Here is a 16,696-nt window from a genome sequence, read left to right on the forward strand (position 1 = left end):
TTTCAGACGTCTTACTTTACAACATCTGAGGTCTGAGATTTTACAGCTCACTGAAGGAAGCCTCTATGCTCAGTTATTGATTAAACGCTGTAGTTGTTATAAAGGCCTGGCGGACACTGAACTGTGGAGTTTCACCTCATCCAGATGCAGTTTTGTAGTAGTGGCACATGGAGGCGTAACACTGCAACAATGTTGTCACTCGCTCTGTTTTCTCATTGCAACAGCAGTCATTTCCTGTAAGAGCTGCATTGCCCCTAGAGGATATGGAGCCAGGAGCACTAACATTCTGAGGTAATTATATGTGTCAAACACAAACAGCAGGGTTGTCATTCTGTTTTTTTTGGGCTCATGGGTTTAAAAATGGCCCTAAAATGTACATCTATCAATCCTAATGAAATATTTAGGGATAGTGTTTCATATAGGCTTTATAGCTCTGCAGAAGCATGTGTGTGGCCGAAGTAACACAAAACAAAGACCTTGTTGCTTGTATCTGTATGGGCCAAAATTGTTAATATGTGTCATGCTTGGTGAATTATTAAGTAGGCAGTGCAGGGGTTAGATCCAACTGCTGAGTGTGCTAAACCAGACAGCTGAGGGAAAGCAGAAGGAAGACAGTTTATACAGATGTATGCACAAAGATTATGAAATATATAGACTTATAGGACAAATGATGCAGATTGGTGTCTGTCATGTAATCTAGTGTAAGCTGTCCAGGGACCTTAGCATACAAAGTGATATCATGGCAGGGTTTGGGGATGTTTGTGTCCACACCTATCTGTTATGGTCCTTTTTGTTATCTACACCTTGTCATGGAAAAGTTTCCAGACCTACTGTCGTCCACACCCACGTCACTGCCGTGATGCCAGAGACCAATATTCACATCAATGAAAAGGTGACGCGCTCCGCAGCGACGTGTGTGCCCCTCTGTTCCGCTGCATGTGCGCGCTCCGGCCGCGCTGCCGCACAGAAATCAGGTGGTGAAATGTAGCTCAACTTAACGCGGGCAGGCACTGCTGGAGAATATGTGTCGACAATGGAGAGGAGACGGCAAATGATGTCGACGAACAACCCGCCGAGACAGACTAGACCAGATCCGCCGCAATGAGCGCCTCCTTTCCCAAATCTGATTCCACAACCTCCTTACTGAAATCATCCTCGGCGGCGAAGAGACCGACACACCTCCCTGAACACACAGCAGAGAGCCGGAGAAGTCAGCATCACCATCAGCATCAGCACCAGCATCACCACCGTCCTACGACCCTTCAGAGCAGCAGCAAAACCCAGGAGTCCTTCTGGTCGGCCGAGTGCGACATCAGTGCCCGGAGACCCCTGTGCCATCCCTCCCTCATCAGCCAGGACAGTAGTAATAATGCAGCCACACGGAGCAAGTGCAAGTCACATGCTGCTCACAGCCAAGTTCCCGTTCCACCGGAGCCAAACGGCGAGGCAGGCCGAGGTGTGAGGGAGCGCTGCAGGACATCCAAACCCACACACCGTCACCACCACCGCAGGAAACACAACCGAGAAGACCGTCCGCCTGCAGCAGGACCACCTGAACCTGAGCATCCCCGTCGCTGTCACACGCACACCCACGAGAGGGTCCCCAGGGTGCCCTCTCTGTCGGACAGCACCGACGACAGAGCTCCCCTTTGTGAACCCAGGGACCATAAGGGGGTCAGTTTGGCCAATAGCGGCGGTCAGGTCATCAGTCCATCCCCGTCCTCCTGCTCCATAGTCCCGCTATCCAGCAGGTCCTCCCGTCGCTCTCGGAGGTCCAGCGCTGCTTCGTTTGCATCAGATATCAATTTACGCACCATCCTCAATTCACTGTTTGGGCAGGTAAGGACCCGAAATAAGGAACATACATATAAAACTATACAATAAATAAATAAATACATTTGGAAAGATCTGGTGTGTGAACTGAACGTGACCCTTTACCACAGGACAAAGCGAGTTCAGTAGATGGATGGATGGTGTGTGGACTAAACAGATCTGACAAGCTGTGACAATAATACTAAATTATAACAAATCTAATTAATAGAATGTGTTCTGGAGGATTTATTTTCATTAAAAATGTAAATAATTAAATATTTGTAGGTTACACACCATCCACAGTTCATTAGACTTTTTTAAAAAAATCCTCTGTGTTAAGTGATATTTCTGCAAAACAGATATGAAGCGGTTAACTGTGGTTTCACTGTTGTCCCATCTACAATCAATACACCCTAATGTGCTCTGTGTTGCTGTCTGCAAACACTGTCCTTAATATGCTCTGTGATGCTGTGTGCAAACACTATCATTATGACAGACTATGGGGGGGGTAAAAAAAAAAGAAAGCTTATTCTACGCATTCATTTCTTATGTAATTTGTAAAAAAAAAAAAAAAACAGCCTCCTACAGACTTTCTCAATCAGGCAGCTCTTTCTTATTGAAGTGGATGTGCTGTTGAGGCAAATAAAATGTTCCAGGAACATAATCTCTGATGTGCTAATGTGTGTTTGGTCAAAGGCAGAGATATTTATATACTGTGTATTCATGTTATCTTTCAAACAGGAAGACTGCAGCGGTTGTTGTGCTTGAAAGAAATCACGCTGATGTTCTGAATGTTCTGACGGAGACTCTATTTTGAGACTCAAATCTATTTATACAAAATAGTTCAGCTTTTCAGGGAGTGTGATTTTTGCATCATTTGGACTCCAGCACTGAAAATGCTCCTTTCTGTTCAAATGAATGTGCCATTTATTGAGGTTGTGTCCTTGTGTCACGTATTGTGCTTTTATTTTAGTCACAATGAATCAAAAGGTGATCGAAGCTCTCGGCTGTAAACTAGGCTCAGTATGGGAAGACAGAGATCATAGCATAAAAGCAATTTCTACAAATAACCTCTGAGTCAGTCCAGTGAGCTGTTCTCTGAAAACATTAGCGTGACCTGAAGAAAGTCTTTGATGAGACAGCTGTGGATGGAGAGGGGCTGAAATGCAACACATGGTTTCAGATACACAAACACACACACACACTGCCTATGGCATTCTGTCTGAATATAGTCAAAGTAAATCGAGCTGCAGGTACAACAACTGAGCAGATGGCCATCAAAAAACCATCATCCTTATTAACCGTCTCTTCAGATAAAATTCCTAATTCTACAGTATTTCTCTGCAAATATATAAGATAAGAATTTCACGAAAACACATGGACTGACAGCATCCCTGCCTCTCACAGTTATTGTGTGTATTGTCTTGGTGCCATGTGGCTGCTGTAGGTCAGTGTGACCTTGTGTTTGCCTGTAGAGGGCAGAGGATGTGTGTGTGTGTGTGAAAGAGAGAGCGCAGGAGAGATGTGGGGGTGTAAAGCAGGAAAAAACAAAGGCACGTGCAGAAAATACAAAGTGTGACATATCTATTCAAATGCTGTCTCAAGGTTGCAAACTGGCATATTATTGCAGCACTTGTGCAGGTGAGGAGCACAGCAGGGCTGGAAATGGGTCATCACACAATGTTCTTTGAAACTTGCATGATCCAGATTTTTGTTGTCTAAAAGAACGAGCACCTCACAACATGTGTGTGACCCTGACGTAAAAGGTTATTTGTCAGCTGTACATTTAAACAGGATGGAAACTTGGTGTCCCATTCTCCTGTTTATTGTTTGGTGAATGTGTGCTGAAGGTGTCCTCGGTGTTTATAAGGTCTGGTCAGTGTGACAGTTGTGTGAAACATCTCTCAAACGCCTCATTTCCTTTAATAGGCATAATTCTGTTTCCTTTCATGGTCCACTTCCTTCTCTCATTTAGTTTCTCACCCTCACTTTCTCTCTCTCTCTCTCTCTCTCTTACTCCTACCCTATGTCATTGCTGTTACTATTCCTACATTCATTTACTCCAGACAGTGTAGGACAGGGTGTTTTCTTCATTCAGCTGTATAGGCACAGGTTTAGCACCCTTGTCTTCATGGGTCTTGCTGAAACCAGAGTTTGCACTCCTGTCAAATCCCAAACTGCGAACTTGACGGAGAAAAAGTCCTCATGGTCCTCTTTGGTGCCTTTTTTCTCCTTTGGTATGGGAAACTGCTTAGACCGGCCTCTGAGAACGGTAAGACAGGCTGCAGCGTGTCGCACTGTTTGTCCTCATTTGTTTGACAGATTGAGTTCGAAACATATGAAAACAGGTGGTTAAACTTTTTGTTTATAACTTGCCATAGTTTAGTTCGATTTTATTTTTTAAACATCCAGATCGTCCCACTGCAGAAAAAAGGGGAAAGATTTAAACTTTTAAGATAACAGTCAACATGAGCATGCATGGGCACTTAAAGATTTATGGTTTGTATTGGAATGACCCTCTGCTGTTTGTTTCTGGAGAATGGTGTTAAAAACATGTTAGATCAAATGATTTTAGGGTTCTTGCAAAAACAGAATGTTTCCATTGTCCTCAAAGGATAATGTCTTTTTTATCATCATAGCACATGTAGCCTGTTCCCTGCTGCCTTAGCTCGCCCTTCCTCTGCTTCTGTTTACTGTTCCTGTGACAGTGTATAGGCATGAGGTGCCAGTCGGTACAATGTGGCAAGTAAACTGTTATGAGCGATGAGTGGAAAGTTGGCAACATGCTGTTTTATAGATGCATTTACCTTTCTGCCATGTTTTCATATTTTCAGCATTGTTTCACTCACACACACAGACACACATATATCTAACTGTTTGGAGTTAGCAAATTAAGCACAGAAATACATTTCCTGGCCTTTTGAAAGAATAACTAAATTTAACGTGGACCTTCTTATATAATCTCAGCTTGTGTGTTTATTCCATTCTGCTCTGTCTCTGCACTCCCCCTCCATCTGGAAAGATGCTCCACGATGCTGAGAGGAGACTCAGAGTGGTGCTGTCCTGTGAGGAGATGGGCCAGTCAGGGTATCTTGGGCCTTATCAAGACTCCATTGTTTCCATGACACAAAACTGCGTTCTTGTGAGCAACATACTGGGACAAACCTGTGTCAAAGGCATGGCAAAGTGCAGGCAGGCTGTACGTAAGTCCAGACAAACACACTTTTATTAACTACTCTCAACAAGCGGGGTTTAAACAGTAGCTGGTAGAGATCCAGTTTTCCATCATCATTAATAGTTTGATTGTCAGCTCTTAGTAGGGACCACACAGGGGTTACAAATGACTGAACTTGAAGTCCACAAATAATAAATGCACTGCACACAAATCAAGTAACAGTCCTTACATGTATGACAGTGGATCATCCATTGCTGATCCTTAAGGGTTAAACAGGGTGCATCTTTACCTTGTTGCTCTGGAGGATTATCAGACAAAATATTATTGTGATATTCTGGGATTTCCCTCCCTGAGTTATATGACAGGAAGATTGATACTGCACTTTTCCTTGCCCCTAAAAAAAGATAGATCTAGAAATAGGCCAATACAGTGCAAAGACTGGAAAAGAGGGCCAAACAAAAAAAGAGCCGCTAAAGCTTCATTATTAACTATTACGGCCTCTTTGTTTCATCCATTAGCTAAAAACAACTCTATCTTTTAGACCTGAAATACCCTGGGGTCATCGCTGAAGACATGTCCAAGTAGCACAATCGGGTGTATTTTAGAACTATATTGTGATTTTAATGGGGTGTTTGGAGGTGGTGTAGCTACATTTTGTTATCTTTACACCAGCCAGGCCAACCAGGCAGGCTAAAGGTTTAATCTCTGGTGACAATGATGCATGCTTTTAACGGTAAATGACTTTTGACTGTATACTGGTTCTAATCTATGCACGTAAACACATTATCCCTCAGTATGTTTGTATGTAAACACCTTATCCAGGTTCCAGGAACCTGAACAACTCAGATAATCAGAAACTTGTTTGTGTATGTGTACTCATGGTCCATGTAAACAACATATCCTGGATATGATCATAATCAAAATAAGACACGAACCTGGATACTGACGTAAGTGGAAAATACAGATGGGATCGAAAACTACACATTCTTCATATTCATATGCAGATGTATGAGATTATAGTCAGGTTTTCCTTCTTTTCCAAGTCTTTGTGCTAGGCTAAGGAAAGCTGACTGTAGCCTAGTGTGAAATGGTCAGAGCTGAGGATGGCTGTGCTGGGTTAGCTTGTTGTTTGGACTCATGTGCCTCATCTCATGTGTTTTCAATGGTTCCGGTCAGATAGTTCTTCAGTTCTGATGTCAGAGCTCCGTATTGTGTTTAGACTTCTCTCTACTCCTGCTGTTAACCCCTGAAGGCTCTGGGATATGTCTGCTTCTCTCTCTGCCCTTTAAAGGTTGCGTTTATTGTAAGCGAGCGCTTGAAAAAATAGAAACAGCTGCATTCTTCTGTGAACTCCAGGTTAATGGTTCCCAGTTATGCTGGATAGGGATCTGCCTTTAGTGGGAAGTTTTATAGTCATGATTTTGGATATAGTTTCTGTCTGCTATTATCATGGTTTATTGATAGGCCTCTGTTGAGATTCACAGGAAGGCTTCAGGATTGTTATGGAGATTTAGATTTGTGCATCACTCGAGTCACAGTGGTGTGTGTTTGATGAATCACTTTTGTCATGAAATGTTTTCTCTCTATAGGACAGAGAGCTACGGCCAGAAGAGATGGATGGTAAGAGTTTTTCCTAATGTTTGCTGCTTCATTCTTTGCTGAATGGTGTTTTAAAATCACAACAGTTACTAATAACATGTTCATTATTATTGCTGTAACAGAGCTGAGAGATGCTTTTAAAGAATTCGACAAAGACAAGGACGGTTTCATCAGCTGTAAAGATCTAGGAAACTGTATGAGGACCATGGGATACATGCCCACAGAAATGGAGCTCATAGAACTGAGCCAACAGATAAACATGAACCGTAAGCACACGGCTGACACATATATTCATATATCATGCATGACTTTTTTGTTCTTTTTGTGTGTATTAAAGTAAAATCTCTTTTTTCTGAAGTGGGGGGTCATGTCGATTTTGAGGATTTTGTTGAGTTGATGGGCCCAAAACTCCTTGCTGAAACAGCTGATATGATTGGAATTAAGGAATTAAAAGATGCATTTAGGGAGGTAAGAAAGTCTTGACTCACATTTATATATCATTGGTCCTAATTGTGCAATTCCTACTGTTTACTTTTTTTTGTTGTTAATGTTGTTTCTGTGATTATTATTCTCAGTTCGACACTAATGGAGATGGTGCTATCAGCACATCTGAGCTCCGAGATGCAATGAGGAAGCTGTTAGGCCAACAAGTAAGATTTGGATCCGAGTGAGAAAACAGAAAGAAAACAAAGAAGCAAACAGCTTATAACAACTGTGTGTGTGCAGATACACACTCACTCCACTGCCAATCTGTTTGGTTTTTTTTCTGTTCCAGGTAGGTCTAAAGGAAGTAGAAGATATTCTAAGAGATGTGGACTTGAATGGTGACGGACTTGTTGACTTTGAAGGTGAAAGAGCTTCCATAAACTGCTTGTTTAACATAAATCGGTGTTGCGATGTTCACCCTCCTCCTTCCTGTCTTGCAGAGTTTGTACGAATGATGTCTCGCTAAGGTCATGAAAATGATCGGTCCTGAATGTGAAGCCATGTCCTTACTTACACTAGACCAAGTAAAACATGGGACATGCTACAGTTTACTGAGCCATCCCAATCTGAATGACACTGGAATTAAACCTTCTTGAATGTCATGAAGCGAGGAGTCACCTCACACGTTCAATCAATAAGTGTTCTTCCTGAAAAGTCTTCAGTTTAACTGAGGCGGAATTTGCTGTAGCCTAGCTGATGATTATCTTATTGATGTTTTTTTTTGCACTTTAATTCTCACTAAATGACTTCCTGTGTGGATAGATTACTGGTGTCTTGTCTCGTCCTGTACACGGTGTTAGTGTTAATGTCGCCTCTGATGTAACGTTAGGAATGAGAGACTGAATGTCTGTAGAAAAGATGTAAAAGATCAGTGTGTGAATATATCACTACGTTTCCACACAGCATGTGTCGAAATAGAAATTGTATGTGGGACTACCTTTGTGAGTTCCACCAAGGAAACATGTGGCAATATCACATATTGTATTGTAACTGTGTGAGCATCTGTGATGTCCGCTGTGCCAGTCCAGTCTGAGGAATAAGATCACCAGTATTAGAGAGAAATGTAATGCTTTTCACATATGTTATACACTATTATGGATCAAGGGCAGCTGGAACTACACCATAATATATACAGCTCGATGGAACAGTGTAAAACCAGGCAACCAATGTACTGACTGACACTAGCCTTCTGCTGCATAATCCCTAATTTCAGTCTGACAGGTCAGAATGTCCATCACTTCAGGCTGTTATTCAAAATCATTTCACCCTCCCTGAGATTACATGACATGACATATGTGAACTGTATTAACAGTGGCTGTGTTTATGTCGTATTGTATGTTGATGTCATTATGATTGTACTGTGTGGTGATGTTCCACACATCTCTGTCGTTAAACAACTGTTGATGCATGCCAAAGAGAGACAATTATTACATTCAGTATGCACATTTACATTTTTTTGTCTAACAAAGTAAGATAATAATTGCCAAGTTAATTGTAGAAAAATTAAAGGTGTTTACACATTTGATGAAAAATGTTTTTTTTCTGTTTTGATATTCAGACTTTATAAGAAAACATACATTAACAACTTTTTGCCCATTTGGGTTTATGAAGTCTAGTGTTACATTTTTTAAGCATATTAGTGTGGCACAGAGTGCTGTCACTGCATGTCTTGAGGACAAACCCCCTCATACTATCTATTATTTATACATGTCAGTGGTAAGACTGCAGATGGGCATGTTTTACCTGCAGTAAGGCTGCAGCAGTGACAGTCTGTGACTGAGCAGTGTCCCTGTGTGTCTAACTTAGCTTTGATTATGATTTGCTTTCCTGCAAATCAGTTAAATCATAAGCATAACAATGTTGTTTGATAAATCGTTGCTTTTCTCTTTGAAATGTTACGTACAGCTATCATTTTTCATGTATATCATCACAATGATATTAACACTACATTGGAAGTGGAACAGCAACACACACAGACACACACACACTGCCACTTTAACCCTGGAGAAACAGCATAGTGTGGCAGCAACAAGCTGTGCACAAATGTACTTTGTACAATTATTATGTATTGTAGTGTAAATAAACCGACGGCACCAACTTCAGCAAATCGGTAAGGCTTAATTTTAAAGTACAAAGCAATCAAACAAACACCTGCCCTTAATTGGTGTCGCTGTTGCCATAGCAACTATCTTCATTCATTCTCTTCTGATCCTTTCTGGTCAGTACTCAAATGCACCGTGCGTGTTGTGCTGGACTCTCGTGATTGGACAACACGTGGACTGTACCAAACCGGAAACACAGGGGCGTGGCGTTTTCTTAAAGAAGACGTGTTAACAAATATACTGCAGTGAGTGAAGTTCCCGTGCTTTGAATAAGTGTTAGACATACTGAATATATCGGTTTTGATTTTGTTTAGCACTGTGAGCAGTACTTGTACCTTTTCAATTTAATGGTCTTAAAAATGATCCATCCTCCTCCAGACTTCGGAAAGACTGCTGATTAAATCATCTGAAACAGCAATAAGTAAATGATTAACACAAAAAATGCCTTTAGAACAGGTTTGTAGAATATTTCGAACACTAATAGAATAGTTCTGGCAACACAAATGATTGTGCAAGGTTTTAGTAATTTAGTCATTTGTGTTTAGATTAAAAGTGGCTTATAATAAAGTTTGGATCGTTAAAGCCCTGGATCGTGTGGATCCTGTTGAAGAAGAGGAGGATGTGATTGGCCTGCGCTATGAAATGTGTTCAGACGTCCAGGAAGTCCTAACAGGAGGCTGTGATTGGACAAAGCGTCTGTCACTCATTGAGAACAGGAAGTGGAAGGTTAGGTGGCGCTGCTCCGCCTCCTAACTGGCAGGCAGCCGCTGTAGCTAGCAGCAGAGCAAATGCTCATTTAGATGCACACATTGAATGAAAGTCAGTGTATAAGGCTGTGGCCAGCAGCGACTAAGAATATTTGCACACAATAAAGTTATCTTTCAGATTACAGGCATCCGGTGAGACTGCGTCAGCAGAGAAACGCTAACACGTTGGCAAAGAACAGGCTGAAGATTTTTGTGGAAGTGGAAGGTAAGAGACATTTGCATTAACGTTAGCCGGGCTCTCATTGACCAAGTATTTCTGGTTAGACAGGTAGGTTGGCTATCCTAAGAAATAAACGATACTCGTTACTAATTTCTAATAATCTTTCGTAATAAATTATTATTAGTACAATGAGTACAGGCATGGTTTGTCATTCATTTTCAAAGGCACGGTAGTTGTATTTCCATTGTCATTTTTTCCGGATCAGTGTGCTTGTGAGCATATGCTACTACTGCCGGTGTTAATGTTAGCATGCTGGCTAACTTACAGATATCATGTTTCATGTCATCAAGACAAGCTGGCTAGCTCCTTACGCTAGCTAACCTTGTGTGGTTAATGTTACATGTGGAAGGGCTGCTTCGACCTATCCTCTACATTTATGCCGCATGTCTGTCTGTCTAGGGCCGGGCTGTGTGAGGCAATGCAGCGGGTCACGGTGCAGCTTGTTGCCGGACTGGTGGCAGCGGTGCTGTCGCTGCTGTCCGAGCAGAGCTGGGCGGACGGCGGGGGCCCTAACCTCGCTGAACGGGTTATATGGGCTGTAAATGCCGGAGGCGACTCGCACGCAGACGTTCACGGCATTCAGTTCAAAAAGGACCCATTGGAGGGCAAAATTGGTAAAGGTGGGTCGACGCTAATACAAACTGCTCACATTGGTGCAGGTATTTCATTCTTTGAAGCTGCACCTCCGACGCTGGTGCGAGTGACATTATGAGGTATAAGGTGTCAGATTAACTGGCGTTTACTGCAGAAATCTCTGCACGGTCCTGCTTCCGCAACTGAGTCCAAACTAATGAGGAGTCAGCATAGAGGACTACAGCCCCGCCCCTCTCCACATGTAGAGGAAGCAGGTAATGCAGAGAGTTATTCCTGGCTCCATTGCTGAGGCAGAGGTGCATATTGGAGGGAACACAATGTGGTTTCTTTAAACAGAAGCGCGCTGTATACAATTGAATGCAGTAAAAATGTCATGGGGTGAGCAGTTACACATTTTCTTCCTGTGCTGCTGCTCTGAGGTCATGTGAACAGAGTGTGTACTGATGCTGTTCTCCTTTGTAGCATCTGACTATGGAGTGCGTCTGCCAATACTGCGCTCCAGTCCAGAAGACCAGATTCTGTACCAGACAGAGCGCTATAATGAAGATACTTTTGGATATGATGTTCCCATTCGTGAGGAAGGAGACTATATACTAGTTATGAAGTTTGCAGAAGTTTACTTTGCTCAGTCACAACAAAAGGTATGATGATGAACAAATCATGCATTTTATGTTACTTTTAAATATAGTTTTACGTTCTGCACAGTTTGAATGGGAACATACATTTTTGTGGCTCAGTATTGTGCGTTCAGTTTTTTTTAGCTCCTATCTATTACAGAAATATGTTTATAATGTACATTTTGCCTTGAAAATAGTGTCACTACAGTACTCAGTGACTTGTCTTAATGTCCGTGCTTACATCTGATCAATGCTGATTTGGGAATATGTTTTCCTAGGTGTTTGATGTGCGTCTAAATGGTCACGTAGTGGTGAAGGACCTGGATATCTTTGATCGAGTGGGTCACAGTACGGCTCATGATGAGATCGTGCCCTTCTTCATTAGACGAGGCAAGCTGAGCGTGCAGGGAGAGGTGTCCACTTTCAACAGCAAGCTCACTGTGGAGTTTGTAAAAGTGAGTTATGTTTCATGTTTTTTTTGACTAGGAAAGGGACTTACATAGTGAACTCCCTGATTGAAATAAGTCTATCAAATGCTATGCTGTTTGGCCATTATTCAGTTGCTCTTGTTAATATCTGATAATAGCTTGACTTTCCATTAAAAATGACACATGAACTATGTGTGCTAAAGATGAATTTTACATTCCATACAATGAGCAAAACTTTGATCTTTCATTTAAGTTTGACAACGTTAATGTCCCCTGAGACGTTGTTGCTGCTGCCTGTGTGTTTCATCAGCTCAGCATACAGAGATACTTTTATTGATTCAGTGCTTGACTTTTTATTGACTGATATGCAAACCTGTCAGGATCCTGTGAGCATAGGCTCGTCAGCCGGATCAAAACTGAGTCGTCTGTTACAGTACCGGTGTTTGAAAATAGCCGGAGTAACATCAGATCCTTGATATTAAAGGTGTTGAAGTGTAACTAAATTAAAAGTATCTGATCACATCATTCAGTCAAAGATTCTGTTCTGGACATGTAGGAGCTGCTCGCACATATTGATCAGGTACCTGCAGGCCATAAGAAAACCTTTTTTTTCTACAAACACTATTAGTATGCGTTCCAAGCTCCGGCTCTGAAAGCTAGTGGCCCAGTAATAGGTTTGTAGAACATAAAACTGTAGGCTAAAATTACAAGGTGGCATGCTACAAAAATGTCTGCTCTGACCTCTTTCTTTTCACATTTCCTCTCTGTAACAGTGGGATACAATGGCTTCTCTGTAAATTAAATTATAGCATGATGTTATTTATTCAGCTCACATCCACCTGGGCTAATCTTTTCATCATGCAGTGAGATAAATTTAGACAAAAACAACTAAGAAGGCATTTATGGTGTTTTGAGTCAACTTGTGTGTCAAACTAAGACACAAGCACACTAACCACTGAACACATGTTCCTCTCCTTTTTTGGTTTTGTTTGACACTGGCGACCACACTTTAACTGATCTGCTCTTATTTCCAGGGTTATTATGACAACCCCAAGGTCTGCGCTCTCTATGTAATGAAGGGAACACTAGAAGGTGAGTTCTAAGATTACAGCATTTTTACAGGAAAAAGGAACAGTGTGTAAATTGTGGTTGCTGTAGTGCTGTATCTGTAGACACTTTTCTAATCTTGTCCGTTCTTAATTGACAGATGTACCAAAACTTCAGCCTCACCCTGGCTTGGAGAAGCATGAGGAGGAGGAGGAGGAAGAAGAGGAGAGTGAAGGAGGCGAGGATGGTGTCAAGAAAAAGGTCCCAGCAGGTTCCAAGTACAGGGTCCAGTCAGGCCCGCGAACACCAAACCCATATGCAGCTGACAACAGCAGCCTAATGTTTCCCATCTTTGTTGCATTTGGGGTCTTCATCCCCACGCTGTTCTGCCTCTGCCGGCTGTGAGCTGAAACTAGTGGAGGAGACATCAAGAGGCTAAGACGGGTGTGGGACAATGGACAGAGAGAGTGGGGGGAGAAGAAGAGGGGAGGGGGTTCCAGGTGGCAACAGCAGCACCGGTGAAAGCATACACACAGGAGGAAGGGTTTGGAGAAAATTAGGAAGACGGAGGACGAAAAAAAAGTGACTACCTTTTTTGGAAAGCCACTGCAAGATGAAGCAGACGCTGCTGTCGAATTGTACTATTGGTGAAGAAAAGGAGATGTGGGAAGTCTGTGCCGCGTGCTTTTTTTGTGAATGTGTTTTGCATCCACCTTTGCTGACCCGTTTGAACAATGTTAGTCATTTCCACTCAGAGGCTGGGCCGGATTTGCATACGCCGGTCTTCATGGGTTGAAACCACATTTCCGCAGCTAAGGGATGCTCAGGAGTGATTGGTCCGGGCCTATTTTGTAAACTCAAAGCGTTGTTTTTTTACTGGGTGTAGCACGAAAGCACACTCTGTTTAACACTCCTGCTCAGTATCTGGTCAGATATGTTACCTTCAAATTGTAAATGGTGCTGCTTAGAAATCGGTCAAATAGAATAGAAGTCAGATGCGTTACCGAAACACAGCTGCCCTTTGAAAAGCTTCTGTTTTTCTCGACTTGGGGAGTTTTTGTGTCCTTTCCATTCTAATTAGTCCTTTTGTTGAATTGCGATCATCTACTTGCCATACAATGTGGAAAGATGGAGGGAATTGCCTCTGTAGGTTGTAGGCTCCGTCGCTGTCTAAATCACCTTGCCTTTTTATAAATTTAGGTTCATCTGTGTGCTAATGCATCGGATAGAGATTCAGAGCCATAGTGAGTGTTCTCATCACATAGGGGGTTTATAAGTCACACTTATTGAAACAACAGTTTCTTTCAGTAAGGAACAGCACAGTTGTATTTAGTGAGAGGCAAAGTTCATGTTGTGAAGTGCTTCAAGCTTCAGTGCGTCAGGATCATTACCATCACTGTATTTTCTGTGACCTTTGCCTTTTTCAGTCCATTCATTCTGCATGCCTGCCTTTTTGTTTCACCAAAGAATGTCTTTTTTTATGTTATTTGAGAATAGAACGTGTTGGCCTTTTTAATTTGACAGAGATCTCTTTAAATCAGCTCTCAAGTAGGATATCAATACGCTTAAAGTCTAGAGCGTTTCCTCCATACATTCGTGTCATAAATTAGTGTCGAGTCTGATGTGCCATGAAATCGTTTTCATACATCCTCTCAAGGCGCTCTGTGTGTTACAAGTTCATCCACCTGCAGTAAGAGGTGGCAAAGCACAAGTGTAAAACAAATGTTTACCAGATGTTTGACATCAGCTGTTCATCCAGTTCTCCACATTCAGCCTTTTCATTTGTTGTCTTAAAACGTTCTAATATGGCCTGTAACCCTTTTTGTTGATTCTGTGCAAAGTTTCTTCGCAATTAAGCTACATGTTGGGGTCCTTGAGCTGACTGAGCAACCAGAGGACAAAATGTAATCTTTGAGCCTTTTTTGTACCTGTTATTAGAGTCTGATAAGTCTCAGCTTTTGGACAATGATGTTTTTTTAGCTCTCCGTGCAGACTGAAAAGCTGCTTTGTTCTTTGGTTTTCGTGGACTTGTTGTGAGCCTTCCTATTTATGTATCTAGTTACCTCCCTCAAGTGCTTAGCTCTACTTCAAGGTTGATTTTGTAACTTTGCCTGTTTCACTAATGCGTCTTACATGCCCCTCCTCTCCACTCCTCTTTTCCTTCACCAGTATTGCTGTTGCCATAAGCAGTACTTGAAAAACAATGAATAATTCAGGTGTCGGGTGGTTTCTTCCTCACTCCTTAATTCTCCTTCCCATTTGGATTGATGGTGGGCAAGAAGTTAGTGCAAGAATATATTCTATTCAGACAGTCGCGGACAGTTCTTGGGTATTTTTCTTTTCTTCCCTTTTTAAGTTCAACTCATGTTTAAGACAAGCACCTTTCTTTCCTCTGAAAACATGCAAAAAGTTCATTTACTCAGCACCAAAGTCACCACGTTCTGTTCCTCTGCAAGTCTACAGTTGCGTGTGTATATAAGGTACAAGATCACACTTCTTATTGTGTGGCAAGAGTTTTGTTCTCATCAGTTTTGTGTTGTAGCTGAGGTGTTAGGGTTTTGTTTTTTTTGTGAGGAAGACTTTGTGGCCTTTCTTCTGGGGAGGAATGGTTGTTGTTGGTACAGAGTGTAAAAAAATTAACAAGCAGTCACATGAACTGACTGTCAGACGGTCAAATAATTTAGAGTATGTCTGAAAAAATGGGATCTTCCATTCTATTATATATAATTTAAATCAGAGCGGGGCTGACCTGGAGATATTTTATAATACAGTTGGATTTGTTTGAATTATTTCCTCAGGATCTGTTTTATTTTGAGTTTGTAAAACAAGATATTTTATTGGTGTGACATTTTGCACTGCCTCATGTATTTTAAAAAAAAAATGTAATTTTTGTGTGTTTGTCTTTGTTGCCTTGAATTATTGAATACATTGTGCTTTATCATCATTCGCCTTGAGGTCACTCTTTTGTTGGCTTATATTAAAAATAGCCTCTTTTTTCTTTTCAACACGTGACTAGATTTTCATTCCACACAAACAGCTCTTTGTAGGAGTGAGGGATGCCTGTCGGTAGAATTAATACATCTTAACCCTGTTGTCAAGGCCTCTAGGAGCAAAGCCAGTCAAACACAAAAAGGCTTATGATACAAGTGTGTCAAAACTTTGTATCGACCTCCTTTTTATTGTCAGTATGTCTCACAACTGAATGAAGTGGAATGAAGATCTGCTGTTTTTCTTTTTTTTCCACATGAGAACCAAAGAATTACAGTCATTCCATTCAAATTCTTAAACTGTGTCATAACGTGACACCGAAGGTTCTATAATTCCATCATCCTTTATTTTCACCTGGTAAAGCCATGAATAAACTTGTCATCAAAATGTGTCGGCACCCCGCTATGACGCCCTATCCTTACTTTAAAATTGCTCTGTAATTAGTGTACATTTATTTTCAGCATGTTGCTCCTTTTTTTTCCTTCCTCAACACAACTGAAAATGTGAGATGAATTTAAACTGAGACAAATTACAACAGCAGAACATCAACCACCACGTCTGCCATCCAGGAAGTGAACCGCATCTACGAACAGCATCTGTGCAGCCGATCATGCCGAGTGAATGTGTGAGACAGTGAGTGTGTGATACCTTATAGATAGGAATGTGTTGGTCAAATCTGAAACACCCCTGATCTTCTGACTCAGATGTGGCATATATCTGCAAAATGGGAAATGCTGATAAATGCTGTCTCTTTTTAATAAATGTGCTATTTTATCATACTGTGTTGCTGTTTTCTCTGGACTAACGTCCCTGTGTTGAGTTGAGCACATGTACGAGCCCTTTGTTTGTCCAGGTGTTGCC

General features: G+C 41.7%; 2 protein-coding genes across 5 annotated transcripts; both read left to right on the forward strand.

The window, feature by feature from the left end:
• Window positions 1-940: 940 nt before the first annotated feature.
• On the forward strand, window positions 941-8,545 carry cabp1a (calcium binding protein 1a). 4 transcript variants are annotated; one of them, XM_028414115.1, is made up of 8 exons: window positions 941-1,839; window positions 4,835-5,011; window positions 6,577-6,607; window positions 6,709-6,852; window positions 6,945-7,054; window positions 7,162-7,236; window positions 7,362-7,434; window positions 7,513-8,545. In XM_028414115.1, the coding sequence occupies exons 1-8, from the start codon at window positions 1,102-1,104 to the stop codon at window positions 7,536-7,538; spliced, it is 1,374 nt and encodes a 457-aa protein (XP_028269916.1). In that variant the 5' UTR covers window positions 941-1,101; the 3' UTR covers window positions 7,539-8,545. The 4 variants fall into 4 exon arrangements, with proteins under 4 accessions (XP_028269916.1, XP_028269917.1, XP_028269918.1 ...); XM_028414117.1 differs by lacking the exon at window positions 941-1,839 and adding an exon at window positions 3,886-4,084; XM_028414116.1 differs by lacking the exon at window positions 4,835-5,011.
• A 1,351-nt stretch (window positions 8,546-9,896) lies between these two features.
• Window positions 9,897-16,614, forward strand: mlec (malectin). The gene is made up of 6 exons (XM_028414973.1): window positions 9,897-10,146; window positions 10,561-10,781; window positions 11,218-11,396; window positions 11,651-11,827; window positions 12,835-12,892; window positions 13,008-16,614. The coding sequence occupies exons 2-6, from the start codon at window positions 10,580-10,582 to the stop codon at window positions 13,250-13,252; spliced, it is 861 nt and encodes a 286-aa protein (XP_028270774.1). The 5' UTR covers window positions 9,897-10,146; window positions 10,561-10,579; the 3' UTR covers window positions 13,253-16,614.
• The last annotated feature ends 82 nt before the right edge of the window (window positions 16,615-16,696 follow it).

The sequence above is a fragment of the Parambassis ranga genome, chromosome 9 (assembly GCF_900634625.1).
Source record: "Parambassis ranga chromosome 9, fParRan2.1, whole genome shotgun sequence".
NCBI lineage: Eukaryota > Metazoa > Chordata > Actinopteri > Ambassidae > Parambassis > Parambassis ranga.

Coding starts and splice junctions, on each gene's coding strand:
- cabp1a (XM_028414115.1), top strand. CDS start 1,102: ATGAGCGCCTCCTTTCCCAAATCTGATTCCACAACCTCCTTACTGAAA. Junction 6,608..6,708: donor ACGGCCAGAAGAGATGGATG/GTAAGAGTTTTT, acceptor TTGCTGTAACAG/AGCTGAGAGATGCTTTTAAA. Junction 7,237..7,361: donor GGAAGCTGTTAGGCCAACAA/GTAAGATTTGGA, acceptor TTTCTGTTCCAG/GTAGGTCTAAAGGAAGTAGA.
- mlec (XM_028414973.1), top strand. CDS start 10,580: ATGCAGCGGGTCACGGTGCAGCTTGTTGCCGGACTGGTGGCAGCGGTG. Junction 10,782..11,217: donor GGAGGGCAAAATTGGTAAAG/GTGGGTCGACGC, acceptor TCTCCTTTGTAG/CATCTGACTATGGAGTGCGT. Junction 12,893..13,007: donor AATGAAGGGAACACTAGAAG/GTGAGTTCTAAG, acceptor CTTAATTGACAG/ATGTACCAAAACTTCAGCCT.